The sequence below is a fragment of the Mercenaria mercenaria genome, chromosome 8, assembly GCF_021730395.1.
Source record: "Mercenaria mercenaria strain notata chromosome 8, MADL_Memer_1, whole genome shotgun sequence".
NCBI lineage: Eukaryota > Metazoa > Mollusca > Bivalvia > Venerida > Veneridae > Mercenaria > Mercenaria mercenaria.
This window is the reverse complement of record NC_069368.1, coordinates 34,271,932-34,299,877: the sequence shown is the minus strand read 5'-3', so window position 1 is coordinate 34,299,877 and position 27,946 is coordinate 34,271,932. Positions and strand designations below refer to the sequence as shown.

Below are 27,946 nucleotides of genomic sequence, written 5' to 3'. Positions count from 1 at the left end.
GGTTAATTTTATAAGACAACATAGAAAAGATAACACTTTTACTATTTAGTTAATTTTAAATCACTTTTTCTACACTGTAGAATTTGATTAAACCCTGATTCTTTTCAAAACTTCAGAATATACTTAGAACATTCAGCAAATAAAAAAGGGTCATTTTCCTGTTTTTTGGTTAGACTGATTGGAAAAATTTGGACCTCACGCAGTTTTCATAATGGGAGTCTATATGAAAATCTCAACTTCGTAACATTTTCGCAAAAATATCTTTTCTTCAAACTGAAAGTAGATTTCGGTGAAATGTCTCACAGTCGTAGATAAACATATGGTCTATAATGTGATGAAATTCAAGCATATTTCAAGCTTTTCAATTTTAAGGCTTAATTTTAAAAAGTTTAACGTATCAGATGTTTGAATATCATATCTTTAACTTAAGAAAGATTATAACAGTGCCATTGTAAAAACTTTACTCACGGGTTGCCGTTAATTCAGAAAATGATTTTCATTTCCTTACGCCGAATCCAGGCTTTATTCTACGTTTTTCAGGTAAATGACGTTGCGCAATCACTTCCTGTTTATCAAACGTGCAGAAGTATCATAAGTTAATTGAAAGAAGCTTATCACATTGATAGTAGGCAATATGAAGAATAACAAAGCTCTAGAATCACTACCATATTGAACCCTTTTTTAATAATTTTCCCTTATCGTACTATCTTAATGCCCCCCCCCCCCCCCCTCCCCCCCCCAACCCTACGATATTTATTTTGAGTTGTCCGTCTGGTTGTTCGTAAGTCCGTCTGTTCGAAATTAAAAATGCTTATAATTGTTTATATGAGTGTTTTAGTTAGAATCACCAAATCTCACATAATTATCTGACTTTTGTTCATATGTAGTATTATCGCCTTTGACCCAGAACAAGCATAGTTTTCCGCTTTGATTTAAAATTGGTAAAATAAGTATTTTGACTGTATCTAAGTAACATATTGATGGATCTTCATGAAACTTTACACAAATATAATCATTGAACAACCCCGGATTTTCAGTCTAACTCCATCTGCATGGTCTTTTCATATGTTGCTTATAATGAATTTAATATTCTTGTACCAGTATTTTTTACAGAATGTCTTCCAGCTGCAGGAGACACTTAGACAATAACTAGAATGTGTCTGTAGGACACAGGGTGTGCCCCCACTGGTGCATTTGTCTCAAATAAGGGGCAATAATTCAAATATTTGCAGTTTTAAGGGGGTATAGCCTCAACAAACGTTTTGTACAAAGGTTTATTATTCTAGTTGATATATTTTTTGGCTATGAGCATAACAAACAACAAAATCCACTATAGTGGCTATTTCAAGGGCCATAACTCTGTAATAAGCACTATGGTTATCAAGAAGAATGCAAAGTGTGCAAGGCCACATCATGATAAAGACTCATGCAAGATTTCATGAATTTAAATCAAATACTTTCTGAGCTAGGCACGTCATTAGGTGAAATGTGCATTTTTGACTATTGCATGGGCCATTACTTTAAAAATAGAGGGTGAAGCAAGATGAAAAATAAGAGGTGCGCAAGTTTATATCATGACAAAGATTCATGCAAGTTTTCATCAATTGAAATCAAATACGTTTTGGCATGTGCATGCTAAATGTGCATTTTTGACTATTTCAGGGGCCATAACTCTTGAAAAATCGGGCAGCGCCATGCAAAAAATAAAAGGTGCGCAAGTTCATATCATGATAAAGACTCTTGCAAGGTTTAATTAATTTACATGAAATACTTCTTAAGGTAGGTGCGTCGCAAGGTGAAAATGTGTATTTTTGACTATTTCAGGGGCCATGACTTAAGAAGTAGGGGCGGAACCAGAAGTAAAATAAGAGGTGCGCAAGGTCATATTACAATAAAGACTCATGCAAGGTTTCATCAATTAATATGACATTCTTTTTGAGCTAGGCTCGTCACAAGGTGAAAATATGCATTTTTACTATTCCCGGGGCCGTAACACTGGAAATAGGGGGCGGAGACAGATGAAAAATAAGAGGTGCACAAGTTTATATCAAAAACTTTTGCAAGGTATCATCAATTTATATCAAATACTTTTTGAGCTATGCTCGTCACAAACTTCAGACAGACGGACGGACGCACGGCGCACAGACGGACGCACGGACAAGACCAAATCTATATATCCATACCATTCATGGGGAGAGGGCACAATAACACACTGCAAAAAATGTTTATAAGGCAGGGTTCTACGAGTACCGACGTTCTACTATTATTGCGGTATACATGTGTGTGATTGTTTGATTGACAGGTTATCATTTCTGTATTTTCAGGACAACTGGCGATATTGTGTGCACTGTAATTGACTTGTTTTTCGAGAACTCTGCACAAGACACACTATTTGATAGCTTCATCAGTCAGATTCCCCATGTTGCCTTCTGGCAACTTATCGTTGATGGTGAAGGCTCGCGGTTACAAGATGTAAAAAACAATGCGACATACAAACAGGTAATATTTTGTGTCAAACAAGTAGCTTTTTTACTGAAAAATGGTGAGGTAGACATTAGTTTTATGTCAAAACTCAATGTAAAGGACGAGAATACAAAAAGAACTCTGATATTAGGAGGAATGCAAAAGAAAGATATTGAAGCTATGCAGACCAGCTTCAAGAAAGTGGTTGAAAAAGTGACTCAGGATATAAAAAATGTCATAGCAGTTCTCGAAGAAGTGCAAATTAGAAGGTCAAATACAATGATTCCGAAACTATCAGCTTTACTAGAAAATACCAAGTTGATGAAAGCAAAGATAGAAAGCGGCAGCCTGTCAGTAAAGGAATCCAGTTCTGTAGGATGGCTTTGGGGTGATCTTGGCGACTTACCAGAAATATGCCGTGTCTTGCATCCGGTAATAAAATCAAACGTTTTCTGGAATGTGTCAAGAAAAGCTGTTTTGGCATCTTTTTTAAGTTCTCTTCAGTCTGGGACAACTTTGGATGGTCTCGTTTCAATTCGATATCTTTTTGATGCTGACACCGATGACAACGACGTTCAGGAAATTAGGCACGCGGAACAGATTGTTCGTTTTTTGAAAATCCTAAAGACGGAAGGCATTGAGTTGTTCGAGAAACACTGGACATATTTAGAGACTGACAATACTATACCGATGCAATATGTACTGGAAATGTTTGAAAATGCAAAAATTCCTGACGAAATCAAAATTGCAGACACGTTCTTGCAGCGGCGTATCAAAAACACTGTGAAAGAAACACTCTCTCAACTTTGGAGGAAAAACGAGGTTTTGAAAACAGCACAAGCTATGACATCTGTACTTGAAGTATTCGGTTATGATATTTCTAAGGATAATGAAGTTCATTTAGCTCTTAAATCGTTCGAAGAAGTGACCCAGCAAAATATTTCTGATTGTACTTTGCTCGACGTCCAAAAAGCACTACAAACGGTTTTTTCTTTGGCGGATGCGTTGACTGGAGAAACTGTTTACATTATGACAGAAATAGGAAAATCATCTCTACTCATAAAGTTCCTGAAACAGATTGCAATCGAAGATGTTCGAAATTTGATTGACGCGGTGGAAGATATATTTGAGTCTCATGTTCAAGAGTCAACTGTTTCTGCACTTATTGAAGCCAAACGTTTTTTGCAACCTCTACTACTTACGTCAGCAACTTTACAAGAGAAAGGCAGTCGTTGGATATTCAAGACGTTGCAGAAACAAACAAATTCACTAGGGGAAAATGCAGGCAGTTTACCAGGCAAAATAAGTGATTGTTTTCTTAATTTGAATAACCTAAAATCACTTTATAACAATGTTGCGAATCGAGGTCAACAGACAAAAGAAGTAATTAAGAACATCATAACAAAAGGAAGGTTCGTATTTATGCTATGTACTGAACAAGATCGCGTGATGTTTGAAGTTTCATATAAAGAAAACAAGAATAGATTTTCAAAACAGGAGGCAACTATATCAGATATTCGAAGTCGAGCTCTTCTATTACTGAACTCGGAACGGCAGTGTACTGAAAGCACTTTAAATCAGGTGGATTTCAGAAGATTTATAGAATCTGTAGATTTATGTTTAGAGATACGAGATTTACTCAATAACCTATTTTCCTCCGGTCATATCAGATACAAGTCCTTTAAACTAAGTTTACAGTCAGAGCAGCTCCAGCAAACGAAAGACAGGCTTAAAGGTGAATTAGATGATTGGATGATTAGCATTCATCATGCTAGAAACAAATACTATTTGATGAATTTTATTCAAGGCTGTCAGATTCGTGTTATATCAGATTTTCTGGAAAAGGGGTCTGGCAGAGATGTAGTAGAGGCTGTACTCAAATACATCCATCCTAATCTAAATGTCCTGACACTATCGGCAACCTTCCGAAAAGATATGTGTCTCTTAAATGAAAGTTTGATGCTCGATGAATTAGGCAGATCTCTCCATGAAATGTATGCTAACTCCAACCGTTTCATGAAAAATATGAAATGTGAAGATTACACAACGAAGATGACTAAATGTGTCAACAAAGGCAAGGTTCTGGTCGCCCAGTTAGATGAAAAGAGTGGTTTTGTTATAAGGACCGTTCTTGCTTTGTACAGAAATACTACACAGCAGTTTCCTGAGCCAAATCAGTTATTGTTTTGCACTAAAGATACAACGTGGGATGAAATAAACTTACTGCTTCAGAGGTGCAAAGGTTCGTATTGTTTTTATGAGTCATTGCCTTTGTATTGTTTGGCAAACGTTGAACTGCTGCCAAATGAAGTCCAGTTTAGATTAGTTGAAGAATTGCAGACGCTTAGAGGTCGTTCAGACTTCCTTTTTGCGATAGTATGTCGCGGCTCAAAAAATCATCCTTTTATGGATCAGCTAAATGACAATGTAGTGACAGTTCAACCAGTATCCAATCAGGCAATTGAAAATTTATTTCATGCTCATCATCCGAACGTATTTACCTTTACATCAGAAGTGGCTGGCCTAGGAAAATCGACACATATTTGCCGAAAGTCTGCATATGCTGGTCGCAGTACTGTTACACTTCATATTAGCGGACAGGTTAGAAAGAGCACTCTGATAGCAAATTTGAATGAGCTAAATGTACGTGACTTCCATACTTTACACCTCGATATCGGGGTAGTCGACGAACCAGGTGAACTGGACACATTCCTTTTTGAGTTAGTGGTATTGAAATTTGTTGCATCGGGGAAGTTAGCATTTAGCATGCCGACAGAACATATCTACTTTGAGATAAGCAACACAATTAATAACGTATTACGAAATAATTTGACGACAGTAACGTCTTTTAAAAGGGAACATTTACTTTGGAATGACTTCTCCGACTTCATCTGTAGTCAAGAAATTAACAGCCACGTACAGGTTGTTTGTCATTACTTGCAAGCACTCATGAAAGGTAGGGTCGATAATGAGGAGTTGTGTTTTTCTGGTAAAAAGGCTTTAAAACCTTTAACTGCGGGAGAGTGTAGAACTCTTCTGAAGACACATTTAAATATAGCATCAAATATATCTTTTGCAATAGTCCACATATTCCTTAACGTTTTATCCGACCAGTTGAAAAAACTGTCATATAGTGCCTTTTTTAAGGTGTCTCGTATTTCTGAAATGATCGGGAAGTCCACCGTTCCTACTGTCAGAAGTAGCTTAGTGAAAGCAATGATCGATGTGTCTATGGAATTTGCAGCTAGGTCTGTAAATGCATGTAGATCAACACAAAGCTCAACATTAGAAAGTGATATAATTGGGGGAGCCAATGACAAAGTAGATGACGATTTAGTAGGTAAAATAATAAAACGAGCCGATGGCATGATACGATGGGAAGAAAGCAATCACTTAATTTATGTCTTCCATAATCAAAACATACACACGCTCTCACCAATGTACCGTGATAAGGATAAAGTCCCTGATCATATTCGAGAACTTTTTGAAAGACAAATAAAGAGAACACTCCCAGATTTTAGCGCAATGAATCAGGTTGAACTACAAAATATGCTACAGAGAGTTGCGCGAACAAATCCAACTTCACTTCAGGAGGAAAAGTTACGTGATATGTCGAAGGACTATGCTCTTACCCCTGACAATCTCTTGAAAATGGTTTTGATAATGATGCGAGTACAGTCCAAGGTACCTATTTTGATAATGGGGGAAACTGGTTGTGGTAAAACATCTCTGATAAGGTATCTGGCGTGCATTTGTGAAGTTCCTTTTAGAGTGATAAATATACATGCCGGTTTGTACAAAAAGGAAATAGTCGATATCGTAATGGAAGAGAATGAAAAAAGCTTAAATAATGTTGGTACTCAAAGATGGTTGTTCCTGGATGAAATTAATACGTCCGAGAACATAGGATTGATATGTGACATAATTTGTCATCATAGATGCATCACATCAATATTGTCACCAAACTTAGTCATAATGGGTGCATGTAATCCATATAAGTTGAGGACAGTAGAGGCAATTCATACTGCTGGGCTTACAGGTAAAGTAAAAACAGATGAATTGTCAAAACTAGTTTATAGAGTTCTTCCATTGCCAGAAATGATGGTGGACTACGTATGGGACTTCGGTAGTCTAAACGAGAACGACGAATTGAAGTATATACAAAGAATGGTAGAAGGCGTTTTTGAAAACGGATCCAGGGAACATGTCTTATTTAGCGATCTCCTATCCATTTCACAGACGTTCGTCCGTAAAACAGAATTGTCGACCTGCGTTGTTAGTTTACGAGATGTACAAAGGTGTAAGACACTTGTGCATTGGTTTATGACAATTTTGAAAATCAAAAGTATAAAGGAGAACTTTCGGTACCCCTTACAGCTAGATATAGGAGTTAAAGCTATCATTTTAGCTCTTGCGCACTGCTATCATAGTCGATTTAGTAACAAGTCAGTGAGGTCGAACTACCGTAGAGAATTGCTTGAAGGTTTTGAAAGAAACAAATTTACCTGTATATCAAAGGAGACGGATATCCACGATATTATCATAGAGGAACAAAAGGACATTTTGGACAGAATGGATTTACCACATGGTACAGCGAAGAATACTGCTCTTCAGGAAAATGTATTTGTCATACTGGTGTGCATATTAAACAAGATACCAGTATTTGTGGTTGGTAAACCGGGATGTAGCAAATCATTAGCAATGCAAGTTATCAGAAGTAACCTGAGAGGGAAGGATTCTAGGGATGAGTTTTTTAAAAGATTGCCGCAATTATACTGTGTGTCTTTCCAGGGGTCAGAATCATCGACTTCTGATGGAATCATCAAAGTCTTCGAGAAGGCTGAAAACTACCAAAAGTCGAGTAGCAAAGATTCTGTATTGTCAGTTGTGATCCTAGATGAAATAGGTCTCGCAGAAATTTCACGATTTAATCCCTTGAAAGTGTTGCATAATCTCCTTGAATCGGAAGGAAGAAGTCAACCGAATGTAGCTGTTGTAGGTATTTCCAACTGGGCATTAGATGCATCTAAAATGAACAGAGCTGTGCATTTGTCTCGACCTGATATGGACGAAGAAGAATTATTCGGAACAGCCATGTCAATAAGTAACTCATTAATAGAAAGCATACAAGTTCATGAAGGCTTCACATGGATTGAAAAGACGAAGAGGAATACACTTTCCCTGGAAGATATAGAGGAAGAATTACGGCTTGTAGTCAAGTCTTACATAGCATACACAAAAAAGCTTCAATTCAAAAATTTTCATGGGCTGAGAGACTTTTACTCTCTTGTAAAATTCATCGCTAGAAAACTTGCAGAGGATTACAAGAGCCTTACTTCTCAAAAGAAGTCAGCTGTTATCATCGAAGGACTTCTAAGAAATTTTGGTGGTTTGAAGTCGGGTCGACAACTTTTGTTTGATCATTTTACGGACTGTTTTCAGAATACCGCTGAGGTAAGATTCACTTCCGTTGAGCTTATTGGAAGTAACATAGGCGACAAGATAGCGAGGCATCTTATGATTATCACAGAAGGCGAGTCTGTCCTAGGGATTTTAGAACAGAATCTGAGAGACACAGGTAGAGGAAGGAAAGAAATCATATTTGGTAGTCAGTTTGAAGAGGATCTAACAGACGATTACAATTACAGGATTCTAAGTAGAATCATTCTGTGTATGGAACAAGGAATTGTTCTTGTGTTGAAAGACTTAGAGAATATTTATGGTAGCCTGTATGATATGTTGAATCAAAATTACACTAGGATAGGAAAGAAAAACAACTGCAGAGTTGCGCTTGGTCCGTACAGTAATCCATTTTGTCATGTTGAAGATACTTTTCGCTGCATTGTGTTAGTTGATGAAAGCAAAGTTGATTATACAGACCCACCTTTCCTTAATCGGTTTGAAAAGCAGATTCTTTCCTTCGCAGATGTTATGGATTATGAGGAATCAAATCTTGTTAGCGAATTGGAAAAATGGATTGAAAGTATTACAACGATTGAGGGAAAACCATTTTCAAAATGCAATGCATTGCCTTATTATAAGGAGGAACTGATCATTTCACTTGTTTTGTTTTTCAAGAGAAAAACTGTTCAGTCGGATATCGGTTTACTACTAGAAAAATGCAAAACCGAATTATTGTGGATGTTGAGACCAGAGGTTATTGTTCGGTTGTCACATGTTGATAATACCACTGTACGACATTCGAGTGAACAGATGAAAAACATTTATTTCCAGCTGCCTCTGCATGGCGGTCTTAGAAATTTGATAAAATATCAGATAAATGAGGACAAACATGAACAAATGACAGTAGTATTTACCAGCAGTAACATTCACACGAAAATCGCTTATGAACTGAACAGTTGGCGTTATCAGTCGGAAAGACTCGGTGCTTTCAAATCAGAAAAGCAATTATCCATAAAACTAGAACAGTTTTGGGATAACCCAGACATGCAGATATTGCTAGTGCACTGCAGTGCACGAGAGGATGACAAGCATATCATGTTGACAAAGTCATTGATTGAAAAATACAGCAGTGAGTATTTGGAAAAATCTGATCGAGCATGTTTCAAGTTAGTATATCTTATTGTTCATTTAGGCTGTAGAGATTCGCAACTGAACGACGAGTCGACAAGATCGTTGTCACAGATGAATTATTTGTCGGGATGGAAGTTGCTTCTGTTGGAAAATCTTGAATGTCCAAAGACATCACTTCCGGTTTTCTGCTCGAAGTCACTGCTGGACACAATAGAAGACATGCTACCATTGACTGATGTTTTGAAAGAGGAACTGTTCTGGGCATTTACGAGGATTCAGTACGGAGTTCACGGACGTGATGCCGAGAGTATAAATAATGTTATTGATAAGGTAAACAACTCTGACGACTTCTTACGATACTTGGGTGAAATGATCTGGTCATACATACGAGATTCGAGTAATGGTCAGAATGATGCTGACTGGTTTGTCCGTGTTGCATGTGACACACACGCCTTGAATACATCTGCTTTTCTTATAGATGCACTAGAACATCAGATTAGGTGTGTAATAAAAATCACATTGGCAAAGATTATCTTTAAACTGGAACATATAGGTGCTATTGATAGCTACTTTGTAGAAGATGGAAATTCCATAGAGAGAAAAACAGTCTGGTATGCTAACATGAAAAATGAAAAAATATTTTCATATCATATTGAAGGCAAACCAATAAAGGACGCTACTGGACCTGAATGTTACCAGTGTGACACACCTGATCTTGCTTTGAAATTACCGTTCAGTCGTATTATATTTGAAAAGATTGAAGAAACGAAAGACTTATTTACAGATGAGGTATCGCGTTCTAAACTTAAATGTGATTTGGACACTGACGACAACCTGCCAGAAGAAATAATGGGCGAAATTATCTTGCAGCAAGAGAGCTTCATACTGAAGAGGCTATCAGATATTCTTGAATTTGATGACACTTTTGAGATGTTAAACAGTGACTACGTGATTGATTTTTGCAATTTGTATTCTTACACCTTGTCATCAGTCCTTGACCGAGATACAAGAATTGAATATATGATATGGATAATAGAACAGAAGACAAATCTAGATTGTACAGATAGTTTACGTCTGTTAACGAGTATTCATTGCACATGTTGGTCACATATGCCAGTTTTTGGATCTGTAATTCAACTTTTAGAGCTGTGTGCAAATGTTTTCATTGGGGAAAGCTCAAACGTTTTGACACTGTTCAAGCAAGCTATTAAGAACAATACTAGTTTTGGGTCGGCAGAGTTAGGATCCAATGATTCACAAAAGGAAAGTGAGCTGCTTAGTGACTCAAATTCTAGTGTACTGCAAAGCAACGATGGATTAAAAAGGGAAAAGCAAAATGATAGTATGGCTACTGCTAGTTTCGACAAAATGAAATATGTCGATGAAGAATTGAAACAAAAACACATTGCAAGTAGTAACGCTACTGATGTTGAGTATTTGTACGAACATAAAGAAAATGCAGATGAATTGAAAAGGAATTCTGGATACAATGTAGAAAACAACGATTTTTGTCGGTCTGAAACAAATGGAATGTCTGCACAAGAAAGCTTTGAAACATTCCAGAACAAAACTTTAACAGAAAATGAACAATCTAACATTGAAAACTTCACACAAGACCATCGATATATACCGTTAGACAATACATGCAAAAATGAGCATTTAAAATGTGAATCAGAAACAAATACACCTCCAAAAGATCATGTGGTAATAATGTTTACTTGGTCTGGTGATTCAATTCAAGACCTTGTTTCGTTTGTTTGTTCCAGAATGATTCCAACGACAGCTAATTTTAGTCAATTTACTGGATTAAAACACTGGCAAATAGCAGTAAGAAACATTTTGATAGTTGCAGCTGAAGTATCAACAGATTCTGAAGCTCTTCATGCATTAAGACTATGTAATGATATTGCCACAGATCTAGTAATGCCATATGATTTGAATATTACATCATTGCAAAATGTGGGGAACAGCTTGCTATCGAGCAGTGTTGACTCTTATGAAGTATTCTTGGGCGTACTAAATATGTTCCGCCATGTTCAATGCGCAGAGTCTTCTGCCAATGTTCAGAGAATAATTAGTCAGTTTTTGATTAGATGTTTGTCTGTCAACACCGATACTACGGCCTACACCTATATGTTAAATGCCATACTAGAAAGTAGTATACCCGAAGACAACTTGCAACTTTTAAAAGCCCCATTAAATTTCATATTGCAACAGGAACTTGGCGAAAAAAATAACTTATTTAGAGAGGTGCTTGTAGATAGTAATGAAAATGACAACCTTGTACGAGAATCAGGTGACTTTTTAAGCGCTTTAGATAGCTGTGTACATACTCTTTTTATACAAGGCCGGATTGAAAGTCCATTTGTACTTCTCATTGTTGACTTACTACAAGAAATGTTTGACACAGATGACGAAAGAGAAAAATCCTACGACTTAATACTTACGTCTGGTAAAGTACTTCAGGATAACTATATTGGCTTAGCATTCATCGCTGCAGTTGCGTATTTAAAGGCTGCAATTTGGTACGTTACAGGTCTGATATCAAATTCAGACCAAACCGATACGTCAAGTCTGCTAATTGATTTAAACGCAGTTTTTTCTGGATTAGGTGACATTCCTATTCATAAGTCCCTGTTAGAGTATTTTTTAAAGGGACTTGGAAATAACTCTGCAATATGTACAGTCATGAAAGACTGCAGCAATATGTCAGGAGAATATCCGTTCCTTCAAAGTGTTGTTTGGACGGAAGGATATTTATCAAAGACGCTAGAGGGTAATCCGTTGGCTTTGGATGTACCCATTGAAATGTTGCATGAAGGAGAATCATATATGGCGATAGAACAATCGACAGAATCTTATAAAACTAGCATGCTCAACCTCATGAATCTCTCCGCAAAAGCATCCGTGTCTGGGCTGTTACTTTTATATTCTCTAGTAGTGAAGAAATACTATTTACCACGATACCGAGGCATGCTTAATGACATAGAAAGGAGTCGTGCTGCAATTCTTTTAGAGCACTTCCAGAAACATCAGCATTCCGTTGAGCAACAGACCTTGATGGAGTGTGCACTGGGAAAACGTGATTTTCTGGTTAGTCACTTTATGCATGGAGAAGAGTCTTCCTTCCAGCAGTACTTGCTGAATTCCATCTTTGTGTCCTGTTTTGCACGTTCTCTTTGCTGTTGTGAAGAAACAGAGGGACAACCCTTGTCATATTTGAAACGGTGCCTTTTGAAACCTCTGCAGTTAAAAAGTTGTTTCTTACCTGGTTTCCCCGACAGGACAAACACGGCCTTATTTGAAATGAAAAAAACTGTCATTAAAGAAGGCTCAGTTTTTGCGATGTGTGCGTGTAACAGGCGGTTGCTATATCGTACGCAAGAAACAACATTGATATGTTTTGTTTGCAGGAAAGAAATTCCGCATGAAAATACAGAAGTAAACGTCCTATGTAAGACGTCACATCATGTTCCTTCTCCAGGTTTAAGGTACAAACCACACATGGTAGAAATGCAGAAGAAAGTGAGAAAACTATCAGACTTTTCTTCCAATGTTCTACAGCTAATCGTGAAAGGATGTTTGCTTGGATCAGTAGCACTTGGAATATCAAACGATGCGGACTTGGAAGAATTAATTTCTGACACGTCGTCAGAAATTAACGTAAGCAGTCGAATAGAAATAGAAATATACAACCATTGGAAGAAGTTAAAAGAAATGATGAATATGGATGATCATGACGTTGCAATGTTTTTGCATTCAATATTGATTCAAGGTAGACAGCTTCTTTTTGAAGAACGAAATGCGTTTGTAAATGCTACTGACAGAGAGCTTTGGGAAAATAAATTTGAAACAGTCATTTCAGACTTACTTGATGATCGTATTCACACTATTCAGCACAGTATTATCAGCTGTAACAGTCTATATAACTTACCAGATGATTTGATAGAAGTTGTTATACGTGAAGCGAATGATTTGCAAATTACCTCAAAGCAAACTCAGCACGAGCAACTACCTAGTCTTTTCAAAATATCAGTTAAACCTTCGAAAACTGATTTTCTATGCCAGCTGTGGCGTTATAGGAAGACATATCCATTCTTGGCCATATTTCTTAAGCAAGAGACCCAGCTCAAGCTTCTTAAACATATACACCATATTCTTCAATGGCATATGGTAACTGTTGTAAACGCAAATTACTCTTTCAAACGGAATGACTGTTTGAATATGACAGTTCGGGAATTCCATAATAGTCTCACAGATCAAAACAAACGGAAAAGGAGTACGAGAAAATTTGAAAACTTCAGAAGTTCTTGGAGTACTGTTAAGAAGGCATTGGAAAAAAGTGAGGGGTTTGAAACGCTTTTACACATAAATTTTGACACAAAAATGAATGACTGTTTGATACTTGACACTCACTGCGATATTTATAAAGTTTTGTCTTTTTTGATAAACACACAGAACGACTTCATTGATACGGCTTTGCAGCTTTCGTTTTCCTGTAAAAACCTTCAGTTCCTTCTTCGGGATTCTGATACAGCCTGTTTTAAGTGTGTACCGGTGACAGAACTAGAGATGGACAATCTTATAGATGCCAGCTTCAATTGGGAAGAGACTCTTGCACAAGAGTCGAACAGTGGTTTAGGGTATGGACTTGGAAAACAAGTACACTATGACTTCTGTAATATCGAGAAGGAACTGTCAGTTGACTTACTCGTTCGCAAGGCATATATAAACTTAGAAGCTCTTCCAAAGATTGTTTTCACTGACGAGTTATACCGGAATTTCGTTACCCTCCTTGCAGATGTTCATCATTCCATACCTCAAGAATCACTCCCTAATGACCTAGAAGTGTCATTTATGAAAACAAATAAAGACATTGCAAACATGTCTCTAGAACTTATCAATTATCTTGATATGATTCTGACACTAATAAAGAAAGTGAAATGTGATAAAGAAAAATCCTTGTCAGAGTTTGTGAAAGAGCGTATTAACATTTTAGGTCAATTTCCTTCGCATTACCTACCCAGTCCAGAAAACAGAGTGAAAATCTGCCATATAATCTCCTTACACGAGTTGTTAGAAGAACTGAGTGTAGATCGCATCATTGGGAGCTTAGGCGAAGCATATAACACTGACTTAGGAGCAGATATAGAAGACCATTTTGCGAAAATGGCTATTGCAAGCTTAAGAAAATCAGAATGTGTGTTGAAGACAATTAAAAGATTTATATACAGATGTATCTTCATGGGCAATACGGACCCGGAACAACCACTGTTACAGTTTCTCTGTCATGGATCGTTTTGGTCAGTGTCTGTATTTAAGGACGGCAAGTTAAAAATAGATGATAAAGAAGAAGATATTAAAGACATTATTCTTCCTGATGTCCTTGTCTGCCATGTTGTATCATTGGTTTCTCTATTGCATGAATGCATAGAGGTAAGCTATTTTACTGTCAAGTTTTAATTTTGAACGCTCGTTTAGATACTACTGTCATTAGCATGAACGGTAGATTATGTTAGCGCTGTAAATCTTTAAGCTGCAGAATGTTTTTGAACTCTTAGAAATGACTGGCTTAAATCGCTCAGATTATGAGCAATAACGAGAAAACCTTACGTCTGCTCATCTCTAAATACAACCTGTAAAATTGTTCTAAATAGCCTGATTAAAACCGGCTCAGGTGTTTACGAATGTTCTCTGCTCTGTTTATATTTCAGTTGTAAGATTTAATTTTTCGAGTATTTTTAAAGTATATGTCGCTGCTTTTTAACATATTATTTATTTACATCAATTTGGTATTGAATATCGTCCTGTAGACACAAAAGCAAGGTGAACTGCGAATGGACCATGTAATTACAAGTTGGAAAAGTAAAGGTGAAACTTCAACAAAAGTAACACGTCAGAGGAAAGCTGTAAAAAAACTGCGAAAAACTTAGTCTGATTCGTCTATCGTAAGTAGTTTTACCTCAATGAATAGTTCATGTGATATCGTTACGGCTATTAATTTTCGCTACAGATTGAATAGATGAGTGAACTCTGAAAAATAAGTCAGTAGATCTATTCCGATGTCAATACTCCAGATGAAAAAAGTAAAAATAGAAAACGACTTCAGATCTACATTAGGTCTACATTTTTATGAAATACGACTTCAGTCATCCTGGCTACATTTGGGAACAACATCTCAGGCGTCTTTGGTATTGAAGTCATTCAGTCAGTTACAATAAATAGTTATACAGAAATTGGGCAGGTAGCTTACTGACTTGCTTTTCTCCTTCTCCTGAAAAGTTTGCATTCGGGAGTGTTTACGAATTAAGCAAATCCATTAAATAATAATGAAATAAATACAATGTAGTGATGAATTAATCATGTAGTTAGTTAAAACTAACAAAGTAAAGAAAAGGTTATGATTTTGCCTTATGTTGTTTACATATATACGATCCTTTTGAGAGAGAAGATGCAGTGGGTCACATTTGAATGAAATTCGATTAAATTTTAAATTACTATGAAATTAGCGTTGAATGATTTTAATTTCTTTGATTTATGAAACATTATTATGTGATTGAAATTTGAAATTATTCCAGGAATGTCTTGAAGTGGACGGTGCAGGTAGACAGAAACGCTGAAGAATACTTGAGAGGCTTATTTAGGCTAATCACTATCTATACAATAAAAGGGACTACGTTTATTAAATAATTGTGTTTTACATACATGGTTACATGTATTTTATAAGTTCAGAACATGCATACATCAGCAGAAGTTAATGTCAGTTTTGTGAAAAATTGTATATAGTTCTAAATTAATATTCTTTGTATATGGGCTGTTCCATTAGTGACATGATGTAATTATTGCACAATTAATCGTTTAAAATACTGGAATATCATGGTTTTTGCTTGTGCTCATGCAGAAACTAGAAAGTAGTATATTTTAAATCAGTTATCAAAGACAAATCAGATTCTACCACACTGATAGAACAAATAAATGTTGTTTGAGTTGTCATGGCAACAGAAATTCTAAAGCAGCCATGCACCTTGAGAATATAGAGGTGAAAAGATAAAAAGGTCCGTGATGAAACCAAAAACATACACGATAAAGTTATTTTTCAGTACAAACATTTCGAATTGTTTCAAAATATTCAGATGTATTGTAATTAGTTAGTGATACGCATAATTTGTCCGAAAAATTGTTGAAAAAGACGTTAAACCCGAACACGCACACACATAAATGACATGAAAAATACACACCATGCAGGACAACTTCATAATGCCTTCGATTGCTTTCTTAACCTCGCGTCTTTAAATGCCTTCGTTGACTTACTTAATAGCGCTGTAAGTCCTGAAAAAGTAAAGACACGTTCTTCAAATTTTCAGATTCGAAAGATAAAAGAATATTCTTAGTAAAATATTTCGTGTGAATATTTTGTTTTCTCAATTTTGATTTTTTTTTTTGTCACTCATACAGGTTTTGTTGTTATGGAACTGCCAATACGTTTGCTGTGTAATTGTAGTTTATTCGTTAATTTATAGTTTGCTTTGAATGGTCAAGAACTTTGCATCTTCACATATTTAGTAGAGTTCAGTATTGCACATAGAGCTTAGAGTAGATCTTTGTTCATGTTTCCGCATATGAACATGATATATTTCATGATTAATTTTATTATTCCTGTATATAGATAATTGGCCGATTAGTACGTCAAAAGTATATATTCCTGTCCTTTGATGCAATGTAGATTATAGATTTATAGATGTAAATACCAATGGCAGAAGAAGAACAATCTGATCTTGTCTCACTGATTATCCTCCAGCTGTCAGTTCAGCAGGTGGTTGACAATTCCTAAAATCTGTGCTCTGGCTGACAGAAATTAGCAACATGTTGATTGAATTAAAATGCATATTTATATATACTTTATGTACATCAAGTTGTTCTGTAGATCAATATTAATTTTACTTGAAAGCTCCTACTGTGTTTTTATTATCTGTTTATTTATGTAAGGTTTTAGAGACTTGGTTACGTTATTGTTTTATTGAAAACATGCACTGAGGTATGTACATACATTGACTTGTAGAATTCTGACATTTGAATTTTGTATACATCTATTATGTTTTTATACCGTAGAATTAGATTTTATCCCATATAATTCATTCTTGCTTTCATATTTGTTTTTAAAACATCTAAACCGCAGAAACATTCCAAGTGTAATATTCTCACATTATTTCATATCTATTGTATTTATAATATTATGTCGCTGATTTTGGAGCGAAATATATTTAATGTGACCATGTTTGAAATGTGTATCTTTGAAAGATAGAACTCCACTGTCTTGTTTGGTGGGGAAGTCGTAAAACTATGCAATAACCTAAAGAAATATATCTGGATCAAATAATTAAGTATTTATCTCTTGTTTCCTGTGATATTATAAATTGCATATGTCTGAATAAACAGTCACTTTCACCATAAATAAAAAGCATGTTATAATTTGTTTACCAAATGCATTCTGGTAGAATTTATTTGAAAACAATCCAGGTTTTAAACAAGAATGAATTTAATATCTGAAAATGAGTACCAATGACATGAATTGTTAAAGATGAGGTATGACTGACTTTTTTACATATATGTGTTTGTAAATACATTGATATTGTCTGTAGTGTTAATATTTTAGTGTGTAGATATGTAAAATAACTGTATAAAACTTGTCAATATCTTAACTTTCATTAGTACAAAGTATCTTGTATGTCTTTAAAGGGAGACTGTTTTGCATATTCAAATGTTTTGTTTATGTATGTACATTAACGTTTGTTGATTATAAACCAAAAATGTGTGCATGTATATATATAGAAAGAAAATGTAGAGCTATTGCACTCGCCCCGGCGTCGGCGTCGCCGTTGGTTAAAGTTTTTGATAAAGTCAAATATCTCTGTTACTATCAAAGCTATTGACTTGAAACTTAAAATAGATATTTACTATCAATGTCTACACCGGGAGAAACAATCCCCATAACTCTGATTTGAATTTTGACAGAATTATGCCCCTTTTTAACTTAGAATCTTTTGTTTAAGGTTTTTGATAAAGTCAAATATCTCTGTTACTGTCAAAGCTATTGACTTGAAACTTAAAATAGTTATTTACCGTCAAAGTCTACACCAAGAGAAACAATCCCCACAACTCTGATTGAATTTTGACAGAATTATGCCCCTTTTTAACTTAGAATTTTTTGTTAAAAATTTTGATAAAGTAAAATATCTCTGTTACTATTAAAGCTTTTGACTTGAAACTCAAAATAGTTATTTACTATCCAAGTCTACACCAGGAGACACAATTTCCATAACTCTGATTTGAATTTTGACAGAATTATGCCCCTTTTTAACTTGGAATTTTTTTACTGGCATAGCTCTAATTCAGAGTCAAGCACTGAGAAAAGTCGAGCGCGCTGTCTTACGGACAGCTCTTGTTTAATGAAAATACCCATGAATTTTCATTTTCTGAATAGAATTACCTGCAACTAAAGGGTTAATTCTTTAATTTTATTATTATTTTATTACAAAAGTTTATAAAAAATGTGACTAAATATTTTTCTTTAAATTTTCAATATCTATGAAATACATAACGGAAATACTGAATTATATGAATAACTTAAACTTGAAATATGATTTTTTCGAAATGAAAAATGAGTTTTACATACATGTAGAAGGATGTTTAACGGGAGTGATGACACCAAAGTAATAACTACAAAATTACAATTTATGTAGATGCTGTATTATCACAGGGATCTAAAAAAAATTATTATTTCTTATATAGCTGTATTCCGTTTTAAAATTGTTCTAATTATTTCAACACGTAAAATGTTATCCATCTCTAACTTACTATGACGTCAAGCGTTTAAGAACCGTGTCATTTTTCCAAAATATTTAAATATATATAAAATTTAGCTTGATATTCTAATCAAGCAGTTTCAGTATTTCCGTGCATTTTAGATATTGTTCCCACAAGAACATAGTTATAAGTAGCAGGAGAAGCTGCATATTCTACTTCATGCGGGATCAAGTTAGCAACAAATATTCTTCATGAACAAATTTTTATTATAACTTTTTAGCTCACCAGAGCACGAAGTGATCAAGTGAGCTATTGTGACCGGTCATTGTCCGGCGTCCGTCAGCGTGTGTCATCCGTCGTGCGTCGTCCGTTAAAATTTGCCTTGTGAACACTCCAGAGGCCACATTTGTGACCCAATCTCTATGAAACCTGGTCAGAATCTTAGTCCTGATGATCACTTGATCAAGTTTGAAACTGGGTCATGTGGTGTCAAAAACTATATCAGTAGGCCATATCAAAGGAAAAGCTTGTTGTTGTTGTTTTGGGTTTAACGCCGTTTTTCAACAGTAATTCAGTCATGTAACCTAACCAGTATTCATGGATTCTGAACCAGTACAAACTTGTTCTCCGCAAGTAACTGCCAACTTCCCCACATGATGAATCAGAGGTGGAGGACTAATGATTTCAGACACAATGTCGTTTATCAAATAGTCACGGAGAACATACGCCCCGCCCGAGGATCGAACTCGCGACCCCGAGATCCGTAGACCAACGGGATCAGTAGGACAGATCAAAGGAAACGTTTGTGAACACTCTAGAGGCCACACTTTTGGCCCAATATTTATGAAACTTGGTCAGGATGTTTTTCTTTGTGCTTTCTAGATCGATTTTGAATCTGGGTCATGTGGAATCAAAAACTAGGTCACCCGGTTAAATCAAAGGAAAAGCTTGTGAACACAGTTGTGACTCAATCTTTATGAAACTGGGTCAGAATGTTTGTATTAATGATTTCTGAAACTGGGTCAGGTGGGGTCAAAACTAGGCCACTAGGCATTATCAAAGGATTAGCTTGTGAACACTCCAGTTGTGAAGCAATCTTTATGAAATTCGATCAGATTCTTTGTCTGGATGATCTCTGGTCAAGTTCGAATCTGGGTCATGTGGGGTCAAAAACTAGGTCACCCGGTCAAATCAAAGGAAAAGCTTGTGAACACAGTTGTGACCCAATCTTTATGAAATTCGGTCAGAATGTTTGCCTTGATGATTTCTAGGTCAGTATTGAATCTGGATTTTGTAGGGTCAAATACTAGGTCAGTAGGCCAGATCAAGGGAAAAGCTTGTGAGCACTCTAGAGGCCACAGTTGTGACCCAGTATTTATGAAACTTTGTCAAAATGTTTGCCTTGAGGATCTATAGCTTAATTTTGAAACTGGGCCACACTCAATCTTTATGAAACTTGGTCAGACTGTTTGTCTTTATGGTCTCTAGGTAAAGGGTTAATCTGGATCATTTGGGGTCAAAAACTAGGTAACATAGTCAAATCAAAGGAAAAGTTTGTTAACAATCTAAAGGCAACAGTTGTGGCTCAATCCGTATGAATCTTGATCAGAATGTTTGTCTTGGTGATCCCTAGGTTAAATTAGAAACTGGCTCATGTGGGGTAAAAAAACTAAGTCAGTAGGCCAGATATAGGGTCATCATAGCCCTCTTGTTATTTTTATGATATATAGCGTTTGAATTGTATACTGATATGTATTTTAAACATTTTGAATTTTAATAAAATGTTAAAATGCATTTTTAAATAACAAATATAATATAGCGTTTAAATTGTATGTTGATATGTATTTTAAACATTTTGAATTTTAATAAAAATGTTAAAATGCAATTTTAAATTACACTTTGTCTTGTTAGACAAACTGAAAGCACTGTTCCTAATATATATAAATTGAGCTATGTTTTGTTTTAAATTTCAACATGTACTTAAGTGTAGCTTGCATATCGTATGATTTATTTTGACTTGTTTATGTTGCATATAGCATAGTCATGTGCAATATTTTCAGGACTGATTAATTTCACTTAAGTATATTAGAAAGGAGAGACATACATTCGGCTCATCTCATGTGTGTGTATATATATATGACACTTATGTTACCCATAAGCTGATGTTCAAACAAATGACGTTTATACGGTAGGTCATCGGTGTTCTTTATACATATGCATGAAACAATAAAGATTGAAAACTATCTGTGTTTTATTGGTTCTGTTTCAAAAACATTCACCTTCTTGATCACGACCAGTATTGGTTGCTGTATATACCTAATGAAAGCAATTTATATCCCTACAATTAATACAGACTCTTTAGGTCAGGATCTCCTCCCCCACCTCTTCTCCGTCCTTTCCAACCGTTAGCTAATAAAAACTATTGAGCATAGGTGGTGAGCATAGACAATGATTTGTTACAATACCTGAAATACAATAATTGAAAATGCACATTTTACCATCGATGCTCTTTATATTGCAAAGTAGGAATGTGTGAAAATGATTTTTTGAAGCAATAGTCGATTTAACTTCTAAATCAGCACCTACCTATCGATCCTTGGTATCGATAGTTTAATAGCCTCGATACACATCATTTAAAATACATTATAAATCTTATTAAAAGTGCATTGCCATTTAAATCTGAATGACAGGAGACGATACCGGTACTTAATAACAATTACTTAGCATACTTAGCAAGATGCTGTGAGATATACCAGCAAATAAGTGGTTAATTCACTATGACAGTGGAGTATTTGAATCATTAATTGTGCTCCCAGTATGTTGTGAATGTACTACTGACACAAAGGTTTTTGATATAATGCATACCTTTCAGATGGCGAATAAAGGACCTGCCTTACCCAAATGCCAATACTTTGTGACCATATTGATTCATAGGACACCCAGTGATACAAGTGAGACTGGTGATCACCCATTATGAGATGCAGTATACCTCGAACTAAGAAAGTCCTCTGCACACTTGTATATCAATCGATATAAAATCTGTAACTATTCCATCAAATGACGCTGGTCCTGACAAGTGATATTTGGTTTTCGACGAGAACTCGTTAACTTTCAAAAATCTTTTTTTTCTTCTGTGAGAATTGATACTTGCATACCATATAGGCTGACAGAGCCGCGTACCAAATTCGATTACGATAAAACTTAATTGAACCGGATGATTACTACACGAGGACTGTTTACTATAAAATTCTATATGTATTAGTTTTTGTACCCGGGGTGATACAGAGCAGGTATCAAGCGCAAATAAGCGTTCCCAGTGCCACAATTTCCTATTATGTAATATAAAGAGAATTGATGGTAACAGCGCATTTTCTAAACATGATATTATAACAAAATACGGTCTATGATCTCCATTTATGTCTAGTTAAAAGATATTTGCTAATAACAGTTGGCAGGAACTGAGGAGATTTGGTTCCTGACACTCAAATAACCCCATTATCATTGGTAACTCTAGCATAAGTAACTTGATCAATACTGGTACTCGGGGAATAACTTGATCACAATTGGTAGCTGCAGCATGAATAACTTGATCGCCCATTGGTAGCTGCAGCATAAATAACTTGATCAACAATTGGTAGCTGCAATTTTCGCTGCAGCATAAATAACTTGACTACCCATTGATAGCTTCAGCATGAATAACTTGACCACCCTTGGTAGCTGCAGCATAAATAACTACCCATTGGTAGCTGCAGCATGAATGACTTGATCGCCATTAATAGCTGCAGCATGAATTACTTGATCACCAATTGGTAGCTGCAGCATGAATTACTTGTCCACCAATGGTAGCTGCAGCATGAATAACTTGCCCACCATTGTTAGCTGCAACATGAATAACTTGACCACCAATTGGTAGCTGCAGCATGAATAACTTGACAACCCATGGTAGCTGCAGCATAAATAATTTAACTACCCATTAGTGTCTGCAGCATGAATGACGACCACCAATTGGTAGCTGCAGCATGAATGACTTGATCGCCATTATTAGCTACTGCATGAATTACTTTTACCACCCATTGGTAGCTGCAGTATGAATTACTTGACAACTCATTGGTAGCTGCAGCATGAATGACTTGATCACCCATTCGTAGCTACAGCATGAATTACCTGACCACCCTTGGTAGCTACAGCATGAATGTCTTGACCACCCTTGGTATCCGCAGCACGAATGACTTGTCCAACCATTGGTAGCTGCAGCATGAATAACTAGACCATCCTAGGTAGCTACAGCATAAAGGACTTGACCACCCTTGGTATCCGCAGCATGACTGACTTGACCATCCATTGGTTGCTGCAGCATGAATAACTTGATCACCCTTGGTAGTTTAAGAATAAATTGATCACCCTTAGTTGCTCAAGAAATAATGGCTTGACCACCCATTGGTAGTTGCAGCATGAATAACTTGACCACCAATCGTTAGCTGCAGCATGAATAGCTTGACCACCCTTGGCATCCGCAGCATGAATAACTTGACCACCCTTGGCATCCGCAGCATGAATGACTTGATCACCCATTTGCAGCTGCAGCATGAAAAACTTCATCACCATTTGTAGCTGCAGCATGAATAACTTGATCACCATTTGTAGCTGCAGCATGAATAACTTGATCACCATTTGTAGCTGCAGCATGAATAACTTGATCACCATTGGTAGCTCCAGCATGAATAACTTGATCACCATTTGTAGCTGCAGCATGAATAACTTGATCACCATTGGTAGCTCCAGCATGAATAACTTGATCACCATTGGAAGCTGCAGCATGAATTACTTGATCGCCATTGGTAGTTTGAGAATATCTTGGTCAGCCTTGGTAGCTCCGGCATGAATGACTTGACCACCCTTGCTGTCCGCAGCATGAATGATTTGACCACCCTTGGTAGTTTTAGAATAACTTGATCACCATTGGCAGCTGCAGCATGAATAACTTGATCATCCTTGGTAGTTTTACAATAACTTGATCACCATTGGCAGCTGCAGCATGAATAACTTGATCACCCTTTGTAGCTCCGGCATGAGTAACTTGATTACACTTGGTAGCTCCAGCGTGAATGACTTGACACCCTTGGTAGCTCCAGCATGAATAACTTGACCACCCTTGGTGTCCGCAGCATGAATGACTTGACCACCTTTGGTAGTTTTAGAATAACTTGATTACCATTGGCTGCTGCAGCATGAATAACTTGATCACCTTTGGCAGCTCCGGCATGAGTAATTTGATCACCCTTAGTAGCTCTAGCATGAATTACTTGACCATCCTTAGTAGGTCTAGCATGAATAACTTGACTGCCCTTGGCGTCTGCAGCATGAATGACTTGACTACCCTTTGTAGTTTTAGAATACCTTGATCATCATTGGAAGCTGCAGCATGAATTACTTGATCGCCCTTGGTAGTGTGAGAATAACTTGATCAGCCTTGGTAGCTCCGGCATGAATGACTTGACCACCCTTGGTAGCTCCAGCATGAATAACTTGACCACCTTTGGTGTCCGCAGCATGAATGACTTGACAACCCTTGGTAGTTTTAGAATAATTTAATCACCATTGGCAGAGGCATCATAAATTACTTGATCACCCTTGGTAGTTTTAGAATAACTTGATCAGCACTTGCAGCTGCAACATGAATAACTTGATCACCCTTGGTAGCTCCGGCATGAGTAACTTGACCACCATTTGTAGCTCCAGCATGAATAACTTGACCACCCTTGGTTATCGCAGCATGAATGACTTGACCACCTTTGGTAGTTTGAGAATAACTTGATTACCATTGGCAGCTGCAGCATGAATAACTTGATCACAATTGGTAGTTGCAGCATGAATAACTTGATCACCCTTGGTAGTTTTAGAATAACTTGATCAGCACTGGCAGCCGCAACATGAATAACTTGATCACCCTTGGTAGCTCCGGCATGAGTAACTTGACCACCATTTGTAGCTCCAGCATGAATAACTTGACCACCCTTGGTTATCGCAGCATGAATGACTTGACCACCCTTGATAGTTTTAGAATAACTTGATCACCACTGGCAGCTGCAGCATGAATAACTTGATCCCCCTTTATAGCTCCAGCATGAGTAATTTGATCACAATTGGTAGTTGCAGCATGAATAACTTGAACACCCTTGGTAGTTTGAGAATAACTTGATCACCCTTGGTAGCTCCAGCATGAAAAACTTATCACAACTGGTAGCTGCAGTATGAATAACTTTATCACTCTTCGTAGTTTTAGAATAACTTAATCACCCGTGGTAGCTCTAGTATGAGTAACTTGATCACCATTGGTAGTAGCAGCATAAATAACTTGATCACCCTTGGTAGTTTGAGAATAACTTGATCACACTTGGAAGCTCCAGCATGAATGACTTGACCACCCTTGATAGCTCCAGCATGAATACCTTGACCATCCTTGGTGTCCGCAGCATGAATGACTTGATCACCCTTTGTAGTTTTAGAATAACTTGATCACCCTTGGTAACTCCAGTATGAGTAACTTGATCACTATTGGTAGCCGCAGCATGAATAACTTGATCACCCTTGATAGTTTTAGAATAACTTTATCACCATTGGTAGCTGCAGCATGAATAACTTGATCACCCTTGATAGTTTTAGAATAACTTGATCACCATTGGTAGCTGCAGCATGAATAACTTGATCACCCTTGGTAGTTTTAGAATAACTTGATCACCATTGGCAGCTGCAGCATGAATACCTTGACCACCTTTGGTGTCCGCAGCATGAATGACTTGAGCACCCTTTGTAGTTTTAGAATAACTTGATCACCCTTGGTAAATCCAGTATGAGTAACTTGATCACCATTGGTAGCTGCAGCATGAATAACTTGATCACCCTTGGTAGTTTTAGAATAACTTGATCACCATTGGTAGCAGCAGCATGAATAACTTGATCACCCTTGGTAGTTTTAGAATAACTTGATCTCCATTGGTAGCTGCAACATGAATAACTTGATCACCCTTGGTAGATCCAGAATAACTTTATCACCATTGATTGAATGTCATACTCAGACTGTCCTTGTACAATTTTAAAATATTATTAATAGTTTAGGAATCATCTCCGAGAAACACGATACAGGTGTTAAGTACAGCATAGGTTTCTAAAGCAGCTTCGTGACATGTTCTGACGGTGAATACCTTATAAACCTGACTACCAGCCGTTATCAACAAACTACGGCATTACAAACCAAATAACGAAAACCACTTTTTAGAGACTCCGTGAAGTGTGGACATATAATTGAAGAACAGGAATACTCTGCGTCATAAAAAAAGGTCATCGAAGATTTGAATCGTCCGGATATTTATCTCATTGGGCCCCAATTTAAAGAAATATTAAACGAGAATGTAGCTGTTAGCGGTCACGAGACTGCGTACTTTAGTTCACTTACTTGCCTTGAACCGACAGTACTTATTTATGATAAATGACCTGACATATACTCTGGCTGATATCTTTGTTGTTCTTACCCTGACTGTCCTTAAGCCATCTACCGTTTTCCAGCTGTAGAAAGTTCCAATTGCAGCATAAGTTGAACCATGGTTATTAAATTTGCTAGTCTCTTTATTAAGTTTACAAGCTCCGTAAAACTGTCTTACACAGCCAGATAAAAAAGAAGTACTTAAAATACCATAATTTTTATGTTCATAAAATGGCCATAGAAGAAGAAAAATCACCCAAGAAAAATATGTATATGTCATGTATCTTCCAATAGAAATTTTGTGTCTCGCATTGTGTTCTCAATGGAACTTCCTCAAAATTGACAGCTACATGTATATACAGTATGATCTGTTTAATATGGCTCTTTACAATTTAAAAATATAGAAATTCCCTTTGGAACAGCTCTCAAAATACGAGGTATACACTGAACAAAATTTCTAACCACTCATCTTTCATTAAGTAATAGAAGTAAGAAGTTCTCAAAACAGGTTACATGTTACATGTTAATTTAATCACACAATTCTTGTATTTGTATACAGCATATATAATCCAGTAAAGAAATGAAAGAAGACATTGCCTCATCTGATATCGAACCTTTTCAGATTTAACGTTCAAAATATTCTAGCTAGCGCCTATATTGCAGATTCGTAAAGCATAATTTCAAGATTAAAAGATTTTAGACAGTAAATGAGCTAATGCAGTACTTATTTATTGAAAAGTTATTAAATCTATATCTAAATAAGCATGTTATATCTCAGTAGAAAGTGCTTTTATAATTATTCATCATTATGGTCGCGAATTTTTACATATACCTTTACAGGCTGTAGAAATGACCATATCTCATTGGAAAGACCCAAGCCTTCAGTATTTACACTTTGTGCTCCAGTGATTATCAGGTAGGCGGTATTCTAGGCTACGAACATCCAGGACATGTCTGTGCAGTCTGATCTTGATATGCACTAGTACTGTTCGCAATTCAGTCAGTAAATTTTCTGCGAAAACCCCTTGAATAACAAATGGTATTGCCCAAATTAAATGATGGACCAGTCCATTTTAGAAAGTTATTATCATTGAAAATGTGGCATTGTTTGTGTGTAAGTTATTTCTTCTAAAGCTGTTATAAAACAGGAATACTAATGGTGTTTAAATCATATGTACTGTTATAAAACAGAAATACTAATGGTGTTTAAATCATATGTACTGCTGTTATAAAACAGGAATACTAATGGTGTTTAAATCATATGTACTGTTAAAAAACAGGAATACTAATGGTGTTTAAATCATATGTGAAAACTTTACAAATATGAGTATATGTTAAATGACCTTTTTGAATCTATTGGGTTTGGTATAGAGTCACACCGACACAATTAATGTCATATGCTGACTTGTTCAGCTTTTGACGGTGGAGGAAGACCCGAGATGCCCCTCTCGATATTGTTCCAGGCATGGGCGAGCACCAGGGCTGAACCACAGACCTTCCGTAAGTCAGTTGGATGGCTTCTTTACATGAAAAATTCTACGACCCAAGCAAGATTTCGTACCCACTCTATGAGGGAAAGTGCTTTGAAGGCAGCAATCTTAACCCTTACCCTGCTAGATTTCTATAATGAACGTGTCCATCTTTTAATCTGGACAGTACCATTAA

At 36.4% G+C, this 27,946-nt stretch overlaps 1 protein-coding gene across 1 annotated transcript in view; it reads left to right on the top strand.

The window, feature by feature from the left end:
* LOC123566607 (uncharacterized) overlaps positions 1–21,044 on the top strand; it is a 53,712-nt gene extending 32,668 nt beyond the window's left edge. Inside the window, exons 5-7 of the mRNA XM_053549711.1 lie at positions 2,325–14,433; positions 14,811–14,945; positions 15,576–21,044. Of these exons, the coding sequence (XP_053405686.1) occupies positions 2,325–14,433; positions 14,811–14,930 (12,229 nt within the window). The 3' untranslated portion in view covers positions 14,931–14,945; positions 15,576–21,044. The remainder of the gene's footprint in view (positions 1–2,324; positions 14,434–14,810; positions 14,946–15,575) is intronic.
* Positions 21,045–27,946: the final 6,902 nt, after the last annotated feature.